This window comes from Pristis pectinata, chromosome 2, assembly GCF_009764475.1.
Source record: "Pristis pectinata isolate sPriPec2 chromosome 2, sPriPec2.1.pri, whole genome shotgun sequence".
NCBI lineage: Eukaryota > Metazoa > Chordata > Chondrichthyes > Rhinopristiformes > Pristidae > Pristis > Pristis pectinata.
Window position 1 is genome coordinate 47319154 of NC_067406.1, and position 17221 is coordinate 47336374.

The 17221-nt window shown below is 38.0% G+C and overlaps 1 protein-coding gene across 1 annotated transcript in view; it reads left to right on the forward strand.

The window, feature by feature from the left end:
* parp8 (poly (ADP-ribose) polymerase family, member 8) overlaps positions 1–17221 on the forward strand; it is a 292103-nt gene that overhangs the window by 254156 nt on the left and 20726 nt on the right. Inside the window, exons 15-19 of the mRNA XM_052010563.1 lie at positions 4988–5080; positions 8905–9030; positions 13654–13719; positions 15960–16027; positions 16802–16850. Of these exons, the coding sequence (XP_051866523.1) occupies positions 4988–5080; positions 8905–9030; positions 13654–13719; positions 15960–16027; positions 16802–16850 (402 nt within the window). The remainder of the gene's footprint in view (positions 1–4987; positions 5081–8904; positions 9031–13653; positions 13720–15959; positions 16028–16801; positions 16851–17221) is intronic.

Below are 17221 nucleotides of genomic sequence, written 5' to 3' on the forward strand. Positions count from 1 at the left end.
TGGGTAAACTCCACACTGACAGCACCAGAGGTCAGGATTGAACTACGGTCCTTAGAGCTGTGAGGCAACAGTTCTACGTGCTGCACCAATCTGTCCTTGTAGGGACGATGGGACTCATTCTCCATTCTGATTGAAATACACTGTACTATATTTTCTTTCTTCTGAAAACTGTCCTTCAACAGTTTGTCCTGGGGATTTTCTGAACTTGTTTTAAGTAAGCATTTGACTGTCATGACAGTTCAATATTTGAGGTATGTCTGATATTACTGTACAATAAAACTACAAAACATCTCTGTAGTTATCTCAGGCACCTCTGGAATTGTGTTGGGTGTAATCTATTACTGAGGCTCTAGATTACACATGGTGTAATCTATTACTGAGGCTCTGTCTAAAGTTATGATCATTTTCAGGCTTTTATTGTTCTCAGGTGTGCATTTAACATGGATTTATACAATATCTAGACAGCAACCTATTTAATTATTGCTGCTTCAGACATTGCTGAAGCAAGTAAGCCTTTCCATTTCATTTATCAACTGTTTCAGATAGTACAAGTTAAATTGTTTTTCTCTCTGCAGGGTGAACAAGGGTAATTCTACAGGGCATAATGAGATTGTTTGTAAATCTGAAACCCAAGAACAGGTTGTTAGAGTAATAAATTCAGCTTCCACATTTTATGCCCCCCAGCCCTTCATAGATTAAACACAGGCTATTACAAGATGCTTTGTCTGTTCCAAAAGAATGTTTTTGATAGATATGTAACTTTTGGTCAAATATGTCTAATCCTATTAAACAAATAATTTATTGTATTTGGTGTACTTCTGCACTATCTCAGTCAACGTTTCTTGGACTCTCGATAGCTATTAGGAGAGAACACAAGAAAACAGAAGCATAAGTAGGCCACCAGGCCCCTCCAGCCTGCCCCATTATTCAATGTGATCAAGGCTGATCTTTGCTGGCCTCATCTCCTCTTCTGTGCCAGTTCCCCCTAACCTTCAGTTCCTCGATCTTTCACATATTTATCCATCAACACATTAAATATTTCTAATGATCTGGCCTCCTCCGCCCTCGGGGGCAGAGAATTCCAGAGATTTATTTTTTTACACATCTCAGGTTTAGATAGCCAGCCTCTTATTTTGTAGCCATGTCTCCTTGTTTAAGACTGTCCCACGCATGAAAAGTTGCTTTTACAATTAAAGCTTTTACGCTGCATGTGACTGTGTTATAGTTCACCTTGGAATACATAATATTAAAGGTAGATGCTAAAAATGGGTATGAATTTGGGGAAAATATCTCATTTGGCCGAACTTACCAAAATAAAGCACCCAACATATAATATTTTTATGTGATATTTTAAAATTAGTTTTTACATTTCAGTTATTTTGCATGGCTGTCCTGAATATATGATGAGAGGTAAGTTATACCTGAGGGTGTAATGACCACTCTGCACATCAGGGGAGTATTTTATCATAGCCATGGAACTCTGTTGATACTTTTATTTTAATTTAGCATTTAGAAATTCCCAAGTTACAAACTCGACTACTAGAATATATCTCAGTAATGGCTAGAACAAGTTTAAGAATTGATGCTATTGCATTTCTACCTCCAACGCATCCTCACATAGTGAGGCATACTTTTAGAAATAAGCCTCACCTTCTCAACCTTTGCATTCTATCAACACACTGCACCCACAATTATATAGCACTTTGTGTTTTTTTTCCACTCAGTGTGATGCTTAGTCAAGGTTGGAATGCTGAATGACTGACACTCAGATTCTTGCCTTTGGATGAAGACCTGCCCTGAATTCATACCAGCAGTTTAATCTAAAACTGATATATGTTTGCATAAAAGTGAAAGTAGAATTTCAGCTTTGCATATCAAAAATTTATTTTCATTGTACAAATGACAAATGGGTCTGCATCTTGTGTAAAATGGGAATAAGCATCATGCCAAGCCTCATTGATGCCAGTCAGTACAAAGCATTTCCTCATTCAACCAACGTAACAGACATAAGTCACTGCTGCATGCTGTGCTCATAGGTTAGCACATTGTAAAACAATAAGTCAATCACTGAAACATGCATCAACTTAATCTGAAGTTGCAGCAATACCATGACTAGGATACGTGGTGAGCAACATTCCTTGCTTGTCAGAGAGAGCATCGAAAGAGATTACAAATGAATTGTGACTATGCAACCTACTGCTCTTTCAAAGCACTTCAAGCCAGGATATTATCCAGATTCAATAAAGTATCCATTAATGCAAATATGTGTTTCATGCTATTCTTAAAGTTTAAGCTGTGCATGTTACGAATAGGATTAAAATGTTAATGGATGCTCATACATTATTTTTTGTTAGAAGGTGAAAAAGAGGTGAAGATGAATAATGTGAGTGCAAATGAACATAATGCTACGCAGGTACATACAAACGAGGGTTTGGGAGATCGGCAGGATGTATTTGCTGGTTGATGCGAGGCTACAGGCATCTTCTGCTGTCTGGGAACTTGTTTCACAGCCACATTTCTGACTTGTGAACTCTCTGGGTTATGAACAGTTCACAGGAATGGAATCTTGCTGTAACCTGGGAAGGGCAAATACTGGACACCTAGGGAAGAAAATTTAACCTTGAGCAATCAAAATGCTGTAGATTTCAATAACAAATATACAATCAAATGCAAACATGAATTGTCTTTCTACTCAATCTAATAATCCTACTTATTACTTTTGGGTATTTCAGTGTTGGAAAGACTAGTAAAACACAGTCTATTGTGTTTTACAAAGTTGACAAGTAGATACAAAATATTTTTATATTTGTGCATTGTGATTAATGATATTAAATTAACATGCAAAATATGGAGGTCAGTGTTGTTATCAAAGTAAAATATCAGAAGTATCAACAAATATTTGAAAGGTCCTTAACAGTAATAAGGGAAAATCCAATAGTGAATCAAAGAAGAATATAAAAAAGGACAAGTAAAAGTTTGATCAGAGGCAAAGGGATTTAATGACCAAAGTGGAAGGTCTTGGACCTCTCAAGGCCTGACCAGTGGAGGTGAGGCAAAGAGAACAGGAGTACAGGAGTACAGAAGAGGGCCAAGTTTAAGTAATGCAATGTTGTTAACTGTTGAAGGCTACAGAGTGTGCAGAGATAGTGATGGCAAAGGATGATGGTGTGGGCAACCTTGTCAGATGACGCACAGGCATTAAAAGAGGATTACACATTAGCATAATCACTGTCACAGGCATAGAAAATGCCATCTGAGTCTTTGAACAGGGCCGTTTAATTATTGTATTGGGGAATAAACTCTATGGAAGAGGGTAAGGCCACATCACAATGATTCTCTATATTGTTGAATAATTGTAGCGATTTAGTTGGTGCTGCCAGCTGCTGGACACTATTGGTATTGCAGTGAATGCTTGCGCTTCTATAAAAACAACTGATTGAATGGTAGGATATGGGAGATTCTGCCAGGCAATTCTGAGTATTGATTTAATTTAGGAATAGTAGCTACATACAAACTTATTTGACTTAATTTGCAAAAATTCTCAGATTATTAAACTGGAGGCTCAAGAGACTGCATATGCTGGAATCTGGAGCAACACACATGATGCTGGAGGAACTTAGTGGGTCAGGCAGCATCTATGGAGGGAAATGGACATTCGACATTTCGGGTCAAGACCCTTCATCTGAACTGTTGCATAGATGCTGCCTGACCCGCAGAGTTCCTCCAGCATCTTGAGTGTTGCTCCAGATTATTAAGGTAATTTTGATGTATGTGACATCCTTTTTCTTTACTCAGGCAGTAAATCTCTTAAGTAGATGAGCCTTTTTCAGGAATCAGCCTGATGGATGTGGAGTAAATAAATGTCATGAAATTCCATGCTGAATTCCATATGCTCCAAATTGACTGGTCTTGTCATGGTCTTAGGATATTCACTGCCCATCCCCAGTTTCCCTGTGTCAGTGGTGGTAGAAGTTCTTCTTAAATCTCTGCAGCAAAGTTATTTTCCCTGGAGTTGTTTGAATATCCTTCCTGACTTACTAGGTGGGCAGTTTGGAATTAACCATGTTACTGAGAGTCTGGAACCATACCTAGGCCAGACCAGATAAGGACAGCAGAGTTTCTTCCCTTGATGACATTAGTGAACTAGCTAGATTTTTTGCAGTAATTCAGTCAACAGTCTTCTCTCGCTGATGCCAGCTTTTCTTCAAAAATTTTTTTTGTGTTTTGTTTAAAAGAATTTCCAATTCCCAAGATGCGACAGTGGGATTTGAAAACTCATACCAAGTGGATTACTAGCCCAATTACACAATAACTCAAAGTACTGAAATTTAATATAAGCAGAAAATGTACAAAATATAAAACAGGTCAGGCAGCAACACTGTGAAGAGAAACAGAGTTAAAATTTCAGGTTAATGCCATTTGTCAATATTGTATCCTTTACCAACATTTTTTCATTTATTAACTTATTCTGGAAAAAAACCTGTTGATTCCAATTTACTTTCCCCAGCTTTAAAGTTAATTTGTTATTTTGCTAGGTCCTCCATTTATATTCCGCTTTCTATTCTTTGGTCAGCAGATCTTAAGACTTCGACAAATGTCATTCTGTTAGTGACCAGTAGAAGGCAGTACAGCAGTGTCTATTGACTTGTGCTCATATTTTCTTTTGTTTCTTATGTAGCTCATGGATCTCTTATTGGAATAGAGACTGTGTAGAATTAAGTTGAGTGAAATGTAGGTTTAAATTTGTCACTCACCAGCTTATTAGAGGACTGGACTGAGACTCTGTCTCCCCATAAAGGGGCCTGGTAGAAATGCATCCTTTAAGAAACTTCAGAAAATATATATGCAATCTATTTATCTGTGGCCCTGAAATATAGTAAAGTGATAGGTTAGCATCTTATACATTTATTGCTGACATATTTATGTCCTTCATAATATGTCCATATCTTGTTTCTGTATTAACCGTGCTTTGTTTTCTATATTGCAGCCCACTGTATGTGAACGGGAGCTGTGCGTTTTTGCCTTCCAGACTTTGGGAGTAATGAATGAAGCTGCAGATGAAATAGCAACAGGAGCCCAGGTATGTTCCTTTCACTGACTTCACCGTTTACAGTAATTGACAGTTACAATGAGCAGGTTGCAATGAAGGATTGGGTGGCACAGGACAATCAGGCACTGCCTTTACACGTGGAATTCAGATTAAATACAGCAAAGATAGAAGTGAAAGAAGTTCATAAATTTTGTATGGACATTGAGGTACCAAGTTTATGTTTTATATGTAAAGTTACTAATGGTGTTAGTTACTTTGGTGAAATGGAACCAGTCACACAAAAGCACATGAATAGGCCATTGATAATGTTTCCATTAGTAAGTACGCTTTCCACTAGGGAACTGAGATGTGTGGACTTTAAAGTTCTTTAATTCAGGGGTGTTAATTGGTCTTAACAAGTTCAATGACTGAGGAACCACAACTGCCTTCAGCTTCCCTGGCAATCAATTATGATTCTTGTGATCACATGTACCTTTTCCAGGCGTGTGATTCCTGACACATCGCCATGTCACTGCAATGATCATTCCTTGAGATGGACCAGGCTGCAAGTGGCAACTAAGCCAGAGGCTATGTAAACTGAAGCCCTGGCTCCAGATATCTCTAATAGTCTTTCAACAGCTTGTGTTGTAAATATAATTAAAAGATGAAAAATTATTAATAAAGGATTATAGAGTCAGTTTAAAACATTAATGAATATGGATTTTTAAAAACATTAACATTTATAACAATAAAGTTTAAAAAAAAACTTCCTCGACCTCTGCAAGCCCTGTTCCATGGAATGGAGCTGCATCAAATCTGTCAATCATTCTGTTTGGTGTAAAGCCAAGGGGCTGGGTATGGAGTCTTTCCAGTTCCCCATTTCAGTAAGTTTGGAACTCCCCATGGAGTGACGATAAGCCCTGGGCAGAGTTGATGTCCAGTGTGTTCCATACTTCTATACTGCAGTGCACAAATTGCAGAATGTGCTCTACACACTCTGCAGGTATCCTGTGGTTCTGACGTGCATCACGTGTTGTGGCCCATTTATTGACAAGAATGTGAATGGACCAAACTTGAGCCTAACTGTGCTGCATCCAAACAATTATTCCTGGTGTGAAATACCAAAGAAGTATATCCCATCATCAGTCTATGCCTTCAATAAAGACAGAAATCTAATTGGAGATGAATAAATACATTTTGAAATGCTCATTTAATTAAGCAGGGTGAGATTTATAAAGCAGACATGACTTGTTATGTAGGAAACTTGCACTTCAAATGGTGCATAAATCAGGCATCCAACCTGAATCTAATTCAGTCTTGGCAGGCAGGTTTGATTAAATTCAGGGTCTATCAGTAGCTATCTCATATTTTATTATCTTATATCTTCGCACACTATGGAAGGAGTCCATTTGAACCAATGACTCTATGTCACTCAGAGTATTCCCATCAGTCCCATTCCCCTATTTATTTCCCTGTAACCTATTCCTTCTCGCATGTCCATTATCTTCCCCCCACCGCCCCCCCCCCCCAGTTCTCTTGCCACCCACCAGGCTACACTAGGTTACATTTGAAGTGGCCACTTAACTTAGCAAGACATCTCTGCAATTGGGAGGAAACCAGACCAACTGGGGGAAGCACTGGAAAACTGTGCAAATTCTATACAGACAGCACTGGACCAAACCCTGGAGCCATACAACAGCATCACTAACTGTCATGCCACTGTGCTCCTTATTCTTTGCATTAAGATAGTGATGAAAATGGCAATAATTCTGGATTTAAAGGTCCCATTCTTAAACCTTCTTAGTGAATGTTGCTTTCATCTTAAGAAGGACTGGAAATTATTTATGAGTCATTTTTTTCCTGCATTATGATCTAGCAGCTATTTCCAATTTCCATTTCTGCAAAGCTGTTCATTGGTTATATAATAAATGTTACATTGGAAGGATTTCAAAGGACAGTGACTCCACAACATTAACAAAACAGGTCTTTTGAGTTTGGCTACACTCAGTAAAGTTTTTAATGGTTTTGTGCTAAAAATTGTACTAATTCAGCACTACTTGGTATTAAATTACAATATCACTCACAGAGACTATAAAATGTTCAGTGTAATAAATGGAAAAAAAGTGAAACTGGTATTAAAGAGCAGGTTCTGAGACAAACTCTTGAAACAGAATATGAGTTTAATTCACATCTTAACCTATAAGGGTAAGGGGGTAAAATGTCCATTAAAGCTCTTTGATTGGAATGTTGGCAGATCTCTGGAAATCCCAGCAAATCTATCCAGAATTTTTACTCATCATCAAACTTGCATGAGAAGAATGGAGAACTTCCATGGAAATTCCACTCTAGTATACCTGACCCTGACTGCTAAGTTTTGTTGCAGTGTTGAGATAGAAAATATTCTATTAGTCAGGGGCGGCACAATGACATAATTGGTAGAGCTGTTGTCTCACAGTTCTAATGACTTGTGTTCAATTTTGACCTCCAGTGTTGTCTGTGTGGAGTTTGCACTTTCTCCCTGTGGCTATGGTTGTTTCCTCCAGATGCTCCAGTTTTCTCCCACATCCCAACGATGTGCAAGTTGGTAGCTCAGAGCAATAAACAATCTGCTGGAGGAACTGAGCGGGTCGAGTAGCAACTTTGAGAGGAGAGGAATTGTTGACATTTCGGGTCTAAAACCCTGCATCAGGACTGAGAGTGGAGAGGGGAGATGGCCAGAATAAAGAGGAGAGGGGGAGTGGTGAGACAGGAGTCCGAAGTGGATAAGACAACCATAAGACATAGGAGCAGAATTCGGCCATTCGGCCCTTCGAGTCTGCTCCGCCATTTGGTCGTGGTTGATTTGGTGGACTGAGGAGGGGTGAAAGATGACAGGCAGGTTGTGCCAGGTAGGGGAGTAGCTTAAATTAGTAGCCTAATTGACCACTGTAAATTGCCACTCTTATTTAGGTGAGTGCTAGAATCAGGGGTTAGATGATAGAAATGTGATAATAAGTTAGGATTAGTGCAGAATTAGTGTAAATGATGGTCAGTGTGACAGTAGGCCAAGGAGCCTGTTTCTGAGCTTAATGACTCTGTGACTCTAAATGACCTTATTTGATCACTATTTCCACCCAAAATAAAACATTGCTCTAAGCACATGGATCTGAAAATTGACTCAACAATATTCAGATATCAGACCAGAAACACAAGATGACTGAAAGTACTCTTCCAACCATTGCAGCTGACTCTTTAAATGTACAACAACAGCAAGTTATTTACATATATAACACTGAGATGAATGTAACATAATCTGGTTTGACTTATCTTGATTGATCAAGTTCACTCGGATGCCAACGTCTCAAATTTTCCCACATTCCACACAACATCAACCTGGATTCTGCCTTGAAGTCTTGAAACAGATAGTTGAAACTAGTTAGCTGATGCAGAATGAAATATGCTCTCAGCTTCCTCAAATTGACAGTAACCAGAAAATGTCTATATTGGGGATGCAAGAGAAACTGCAAATGCTGGAATCTGGAGAATAAACAAGATGCTGTAGGAACTCAACGGGTCAGGCAGCATCTGTAGAGGGAAATGGGCAGCATGTCCAGATGAAGGGTCTCAACCAGAAACGTCACTGTCCATTTCCCTCCACAGATGCTGCCTGACCCACCGAGTTCCTCCAGCACCATGTTTGTTGCTCCAAATCTCCATAGTTATTTGCCAACAGGTATTTGTGATTATGGACCATGGTGCTCTGGATTGTGATCTTCACCCAATAGCAGCATAAATCGGAAATCTGGACCCTACAGAAGGACTTTACTCTTTATTAGTACACATATACTGGACATGGTATTGAGTACACACTACCAACTGATTTTCTGTCATTGCAGGTGGTGGATTTGTTGGTGTCTATGTGCCGATCTGCTTTGGAGTCTCCAAGAAAAGTGGTCATTTTTGAGCCATATCCATCTGTGGTGGACCCACTTGATCATCGCAGCTTGGCATTTAACCCAAGGGTATTTTATTTTCCTGTTAATTAAGCATCTAGGTGTTGACTGATATATATAAACATTTATAATACTTGGGAAGAAAAATTATATATGACCACAAAGATAAACTGAAAATGTTTGTAGTATTCCATTTTTGGGTTCCTGGCAATCACCACCAGACTGAAAGTTTACATCATCAGAATATATAAGATAAAGAAAAATTTACTTACTATATAGTCGTCGCATTGGTGTTTTGATTGGATAGAAAATCAAACACTCTGAACTGTTGCCACGCTATCTTCCACCTCCATTGTTGCCCTTGGTGTACGCTGCGGCATGTCCAGATAACACCAACTGTTTATTCCTGTGTTTCAATTTTTAGATAATTTATTCTAGTTTTAACTTTTTTATATACACAAATTGCCAATAGCAATTCAGGGGTCTGTGCCTAATTGCTTCACATAAAACTTGGCTAAGTCATTACACTGGCTAAGCCTCATCACATTCTTAATGAATCATGTTTCATTAAATGTAACATAAATAATTTGAGAGAAAAAGACCTGCTTCTGTGATCATATTGTTTCTAACTGAAGTTCTTGGGCCATGGTACTTAACTTTTATCTAAAATTCCTCAGCATTAAAATGAATTCACCTGATGTTTATCCGAGAAGTTTAAGCATGACAGATTGATACAATATTATCTATCTAGTTCATTTTAAAAATCCATTACACTTATGAAAAACATAGAACACTACAGCACAGTACAGGCCCTACGGCCCACAATATTGTGCCGACATTTTATCCTGCTTTAAGATCTATCTAACCCTTCCCTCCCACATAGCCCCCTATTTTTCTATCATTCGTGAAAAGTCAAGACTCCTTCAGGTACAATGAAATTATTTTGAATTTAAACCAAATATTAAGAGGAACATAGCTAGCATGTTCAATGTGGTTGTCTGTGTCTATTTTTAGGAAGCGTACAAGGCTGAGAGAGAGCAAGTATTGAGAGGGTATGCTTATGAAGGAAGGGCTTAAATTGAAAATCTTTTCACCAGAACAGTGTTTAACTGGACTTCCAATTAACATATTTACAATTACAAATTTTGAGAAGGCATAGAGATAAAGATCACTTCATCTGCCTTATGAATTGAACAGACTCAGTTATCACTGCGTATATTGGGAGATGAACAGAATAATTACACTTGAAGGATTATTTGAACATGTAAAGCTTTATGATGAGTGGCCAGGAACATAGGAAAAGGAGTTGAGCTTCTCTCGCTTGAGACTGTTCCATCATTCAATGAGGTTATGGCTGATCAACAACTAAATGCCCTCCATCATCCTAGGTTCCAAGTCTTTGTCCACCAAAAGTCTTCTGATCTCATATTTAAAATTATGAACAGAGCTAGCAAGTGTTTCCCAAATAGTCCGACATTAATTTTCAGCTTATCATTATAGAATCATTGAAACATAGAACACAGAAACACATGCTTTCTGCCCATTTCTTCCATGCTGACCATGACGCCTGTCTATCTTAAACCCATTTGCCTGCATTAGATCCATATCCCTCATTCCCCTTCCTTTTTGAGTAGCTGTTCAAATGCTCTTTAAACATAGTAATTGGATCTGCAACCACCACCTCCTCTGGCAGCTCGTTCCAGATATTCACCACACTTTGGAAAAAAAAACTTGCCCCTCAGATCTCCTTTAAATTTCTCCCCTCTGACCTTAAACCTGTGCCATCTACTTTCAGATTCCTCTGCCCTGGGAAAAAGATTCTGACAAACTATCTTACCTATGCCCATCATAATTTTTATAAACTTCTATATGGTCACCCCTCAGCCTCCTATGTTCCAGAGAGAATAAACCCAATTGATCCAATCTCTCCTTATAACTACAGCCCTCCATTCCAGGCAACATCTTGGTGAATCTCTTCTGCACTCTCTGTATTGCTACCATATTTTTTTCTGCAGTGTGATGACCAGAACTGTACCCAATATTCTAAATGTGTTGTAACCACTGTTTTGGACAAGTACAACATGACATCCTAACTCTAATTATCTAAGGACTGCAAGCATAATTTGAAGACTTGGTAACAGCATTGCTGATAAATAGCTTCTGTGGGATGGTATATGATTGAATTTTTCACTATATTTTTTAGCCATTTTTGGATCTGAAGTCACCAACAAGGCTCAGACCTAATTGCCCTTGAGAAAGTTTTGAGTCACCTCCTTGAACCTCTGCAGTCCTCCTGATGAAGGTCCTCCTGTGGTACTGTTAGATAGGGAATTCCAGGATTTAGCCACGGCAACACTAATACATTTTCAGATCAGAATGGTGTGCGGTGTGAAGGGAAGCTAGAGCTGGTGGTGTTTCCATACACTTGCTACTGTCATTCTTCTTGGTAGTAGAAATCACAGGTTTGGAAGGTGCAATTGGAATAGCTTGGATGAATAATTGCAGTGTATTTCATAAATAGTACACAGTGCAGCCACTGTGCACCAATGGAGGAGGAAATGAACATTTATGGTGCTTAAAGGGATGCTAATCAATTGGGCTACTTCATCCTGGATTGAGCTTCTTCAGAGTTGTTGGAGCTGCTCTCCTCCAGCCATCACAGTTCTGATTTGTGCCTTGCATATGGTGGAAAGTCCTTGGGGTCACTTGCTGTACCATACTCATTCTCTGAGCTGCTCTTGCCATCACAATATTTAAATGGCTGCTTGATTTGAGTTTCTGGTCAATAGTGAACCTCCCAGGACATGGATGATGACAATGCCAAATGATGGTGGTTGGACTCTCTCTTGCTGGAAATGTTCATTGCCTGGCACTTTTTTTGACATGAATGTTACTTGCCACTTATCAGGCCATGCCTGAATTTATACTATCCATTATAGTCCTTGTGGGGGACAACATATAATTTGGTCAATTTTGATGATTCAGTGTTCTAGTAGCAAAGCTATGGCCCACAAAATGTACATGGTTATGTAAAATGGATTTTGCTGTCAGTGCATCATAAGAGGTTGTTTATCAGTGAATTATAAACTATGAGCTAAATGCAACTGAGAATTAAGAGAAAAAATTATACTCGAGTTTTGATTAGTTGAACAGGCATTGTCTTAGATGATTATTGTTTCCTTTCTGACTAATTTCTCAATGATTTCAACAGTGGCTGTGAACTCTGAATCAAGTACCATACCATGCCTTATAGTTGATACTGTCAGCTAGTGTTCCTTTCTAAGATTAAACAACCTCTTTTTCTCTCTATTTGCAACTTCAATTCAAAAGAAATGAAAGATCAAGGACAACTCATCTTTGATTAGACAGCACCAATCCAACCAGAGATGACAGGGACAGTTGCCTTTGGTTTTAAATCAGGAATGTGAGCCTGAACTGGAGTTGGGAGTAAGGAGAGAAAGTTGACACTTATATCTGAACTTCAGTACTCAGAAAAAGAGTCTTTAGTGTAAGCTTACATGAAGAAGAACATACTTGCCTTGGAGGTAGTGGAGCATTAGATACACTAGATTGATTATTGGGATAAAGGGATTGTCCATCAAGTAGAAATCAAGTAAGATTGCATTATACTCATTGGAGTTTAAAGAAAAGAAAGTTGAGCATATTTCCTTTCACTTGAGAGTCCAGAACTAGGTTTTAGGATAAGGTGCTAGCCATTTAAATCTGAAATAAGTAATTTCTTTATTTGGAGATCTGTGATTTAGTATGCCATACCTTCGAGAGCAGTAGATACCCAGTCACTGAATATATTCAAGGTTGAATTGAATAGATTTTCTGACACTTGGGCACAATGAGAACAGGTGAACTGTCCTTGAAATTCTATTAAGTCACACTATCAAAAGCAGGATTGCTGAATATGATTGGGTACTTAGTGCACTTCTGTTAATTAGATGCCAGACCTCTGAGTAGGTTGTGCATAGAAGTCACAGAGAAGGTGCAGTGATGTCAGGCAGCATGAAACATTGATGTCGCTGTTGCAAAATGTTCCTATGTATAGGAGTCCTGTGATTGGCATGGGTCTTATGCACTGAATCAGGTTTTAACCATGTGGCTGAGCTTTGCTTTGGCTTTATTAGTGAGGCCTAACCTAACTTAACCTGCCAGACTCCACCATGATGAAATACAAAAACAAAACAAAAGAGGAGTTTTTTTTCCCCATTGAAGCAGTGCAGATTGCAAGAGAGACTGGTTTTCAACTTATCATTAAATGGGAGAGACTAGCAATTTGTAATAGTTTCAAATGAAGAGCCATAAATGCAAGATTGAATGTAAATATTTAAAACAGTATCCAGGCAAAATTTCTTTTCACAGAGTGTTGAGTTTATGGAACTCATTTCCAGTGTTAATGTTTAATACAAAAACCATAACAACATCCAAGGTAAGATTGAAAAGATGTAGTAAAGAAACAGGGATTAAAAAGATAATGGGTTCAGGCTGAATAAATATGATTGGAACTTGTGCTCACTTGAAGGACCAACACTGACCTGAATTGATTCAATGGCTTTATTCAGTGATATAACTCTGATGCTTGTGGGTTGGAAGCAGAATTCAGGCTCATTACAATTACTTAACGAGATGTTGCATTTATTATAAAATTCTAAAAGTGATTTTTTTTCTCCCTCTTTCAACAAGAAAAAAGATTACGAACGGTTAGTTAAAGCACTGGACAGCATAACATCCATCAGGGAAATGACCCAGGTAAGGACCAAAGTTTGGCTGCAAGCCTTACACTGCAGTCACTGGCAACTATAACCCATATTTTTTTAAAATAAACTTTAAGTGAATAAGAAAGTGTGTAGCAGCCATTTTCTGTTCAAGTTAATCCCTTCCTCTGAGGAAAAAAATACATTTATCAACTGTTGTAAGATAATGGACCAGCTCTTGCATGATCTCAATTGCCACATACGTATGCTTGCAAGCTGACCCCCCCCCCATATAATAATGATAAAATAAAAGTTAATGATTGTATTTAAACCACTATAAATTAACTAAAATAAGGAATAATAAACAAATTACATAGCTTTTTAATTAAGGTCAACAATCCCATTAAATTAATAGGAACTTGGTTCTTACCCCCGTCATCCCTAATGAAAGCTGAGAGGCTGGAGCGAAATACATCCAATCCCTCAGCTCAGGTTGTTTGTGCACCACCCATGAACTCAGTACAAGTCCAGTGGTAATACATTGCAATGGGCAGGCATGAAGATCAGAGACGAGCAAGGGGGACATCACTGGCAATTGTCATAGAACCACTGGCCAGGGGTGAGTACATTGTGACGCATCATCCAACAATTTGTTTCGTTGAGGTTCACCATTCTGGGTTGCCTTAACACTTTAGTTTCTTCTGTTCCCCCCAATGTCATATAATATGGACCAGTTTCAGAGCAAACAAAACTCGACAATATTTTAAAGCAAGTTGAGAAATATATCCAATAACTCACCTTAGCTATTCACAAATCCCTTTAGCAAATGATTTTTCCCATTATATCTTACACAATTGAGATTTCCATCCATTTGCCAGCTTCCAGTCTCCACCTAATCACTAAACTATATTCATTTTTTCTCTTCGACATTTTCTTCCACTCCTTTCCCCCGTTCTATTCCTCTTCATGTGCAGTTCATCTTTAATACATGCCTGTTCAGATGAAAGACTATCCATGAAATATTAACATACCTCCATTACTTCCAGGTGCTATCTTACATTGCTGTGTTTTGTCTGAAAGATCTGTTTTTTGCTGCATTCTGTTAAGTATTATTGGAGTGAGTACTTTAATCAAAGGGTACTGTCCAGACTTTCAAACAGCTAGCATTGAAGTAGTGTCCTTAGCATAGTAACACAACCCAAGATGTTTTGTGTTTAGCAGAAACATTTTTGTGTTTAGTAGATTCAAAATTAAATTACAGGTTTTCTCTATGGTGGTTTTGTCCACCATAACTGAATTTTATTTCCACTTCACTGAATTATTTCCAAATACACATTTTCCTGTTACCCATCTCTGTATTAGTCACTAACACTTCAGAATACACATTTATTAAACTCTACCTGTACTATACATGTTTCTGCTTAGCAACCATGTTCAACAGCATGAAGGAACAGCACTTCCTGAAAATAATCAACCTGTTCTGTATTGTTGAGCATGGGCATACTGTTCTCTCTGTATCCATGTATATATTTCATATTGTGATCCTATCAGACAGGAAAGCCATGCGGTGTGCTGACAGTCTGGAACATTCAATCTACCAGCTTGAAGTCTCAACGTGTAAATAGTTTAACTGTGCTGTCTTGCAAATAAACCATTGCCCATTTGAATATACATTTTGTCTTAATACCTTTTTATGTTAATATGCAACCTTATCCATCACTCCTTGGTCTGTATTCATTAGTTTCTATCACCCAGATATTTCTGCAAGTGAGACTCAGTTCATAGACTTTAATGTTATGGAATATCTTAACACTTTTATAAGATCCATTAAAATCATTACTAAATTAAATACAATAAAATCATTGTGGATGTGACATTAAGCAGAATATGTCATGGTCAGATGTGAATTAATATGTTGACTTCCATGCCCGAGTAACTTTATGCACTGTAGCTGTTCAGGACATGACCTTTATAAATCACATGATATTGTACAAAAAAAAATTGAAGCAAAAAAGATAGTTAAAAAAAAATGCATCAAATTTTAACTAAGAACAGAAAACATTGTCTGAATGCAGCAAGTCTGCCAGTTTCTGGAAAGAGATGGATAAATGTCTTAGAAAAACAACTTCCATCAGATGTCAGAAATGTTACATTACCTCTTCACATTCCATGGAGCTTGTTGTGTACTTTAAGCATTTCCTATTTGTATTTTTCTGTATTGCGAGGTTGTGCTCACAAATAAAGTGCATGAAGTACAGTGGGGAAAAAAAATGTTTAATTTGTTTGTCTTGATAGGCACCATACTTGGAAATCAAGAAACAGATGGACAAGCAGGATCCGCTGGCACACCCCCTGTTACAATGGTACTTTTACATAAATATTGAACAATGGAATATTAGAGCAGGAGCAGGATTGATTCACAAAACAGTACAGCACAGGAACAGGCCCTTCAGCCCATAATGTCTGTGTCAACCATGATACCAAGCCAAAATAATCCCATCTGCCTGCACATGGCCTATATAGCTCCGTTCCCTGCCTGTTCATGTGCCTGCCTAAATGCCTAAGATTCAGATTAGTTTATTGTAAAATAGACCAGAGTGCAATGAAATCCCTTGCTTGTGTGAAGCTCACAGGGTAAACAGTATACATGATAATAATAAATATAACAATAATACAACAATAAGCACAAAAACAATGGAATGGTGCAAAGTCTCTTAAACATTGCTGTTGTATTGCTACGATGTGGCACTGTAGCCTATTCAGATCCATTTCCTCAATCTGATTCTGGCACTCATATTATATTCTCCTTTGTTCCCTTAGTGATATCTGTTCAAGTTCATGCATTAAACTTGTTTATCCATTTTTTTTTACACATGATGCAGTTGTAATGTATTAACCTCAACACAAAATTATTACTGCCAGGAGATGCATTGATCTGCTTCTGCTGAGCATTCCCTGTTCAGTATTTTTTTCTCCATTACGAGTAGCTCGCTCTGTATTTATAGATATTTGACCACATCATTAGGATTACTCAACCATGTGTTTTTATTCAATTTGCAAGCTATATTTTTATTAACTTATAATTGCTGATTCTTGTGATCAAGGAAATGAAGTAATGCTGTGTTTTTCTTTACTAGGATTATTTCCAGTAACAGATCCCACATTGTAAAATTACCTGCAAATAGGGTAAGTAGTTTGATCACTGAATTTTTGCAAGACAACCAGATTGCAATGTACTTTTTTTTTTGCAGGTCTGCTGTTTCCCCTCACATCAGTGTCATACAAATTGCATCTGTTTTCCTTGGCTCCTCTATTAATTTCACTCAGTTAGCAAATTTTGATCTGCACACATAATTTTTCTTGCCATTTTTTGCCTCCTCGAATGATTCCCTGCACAATTGTTCACTGCCATGGGGTACCCTAAAATTACACAGAGAAAATCTACAGCATGCCAGAAACAATGCTACTTCATTGAGATTCTGAATTAATTTCTTGTCTTGCTGCACCATTGAGTTTCAAGCACAGGACAACTTTGGAACTGAGCTTACCTAAGTGAT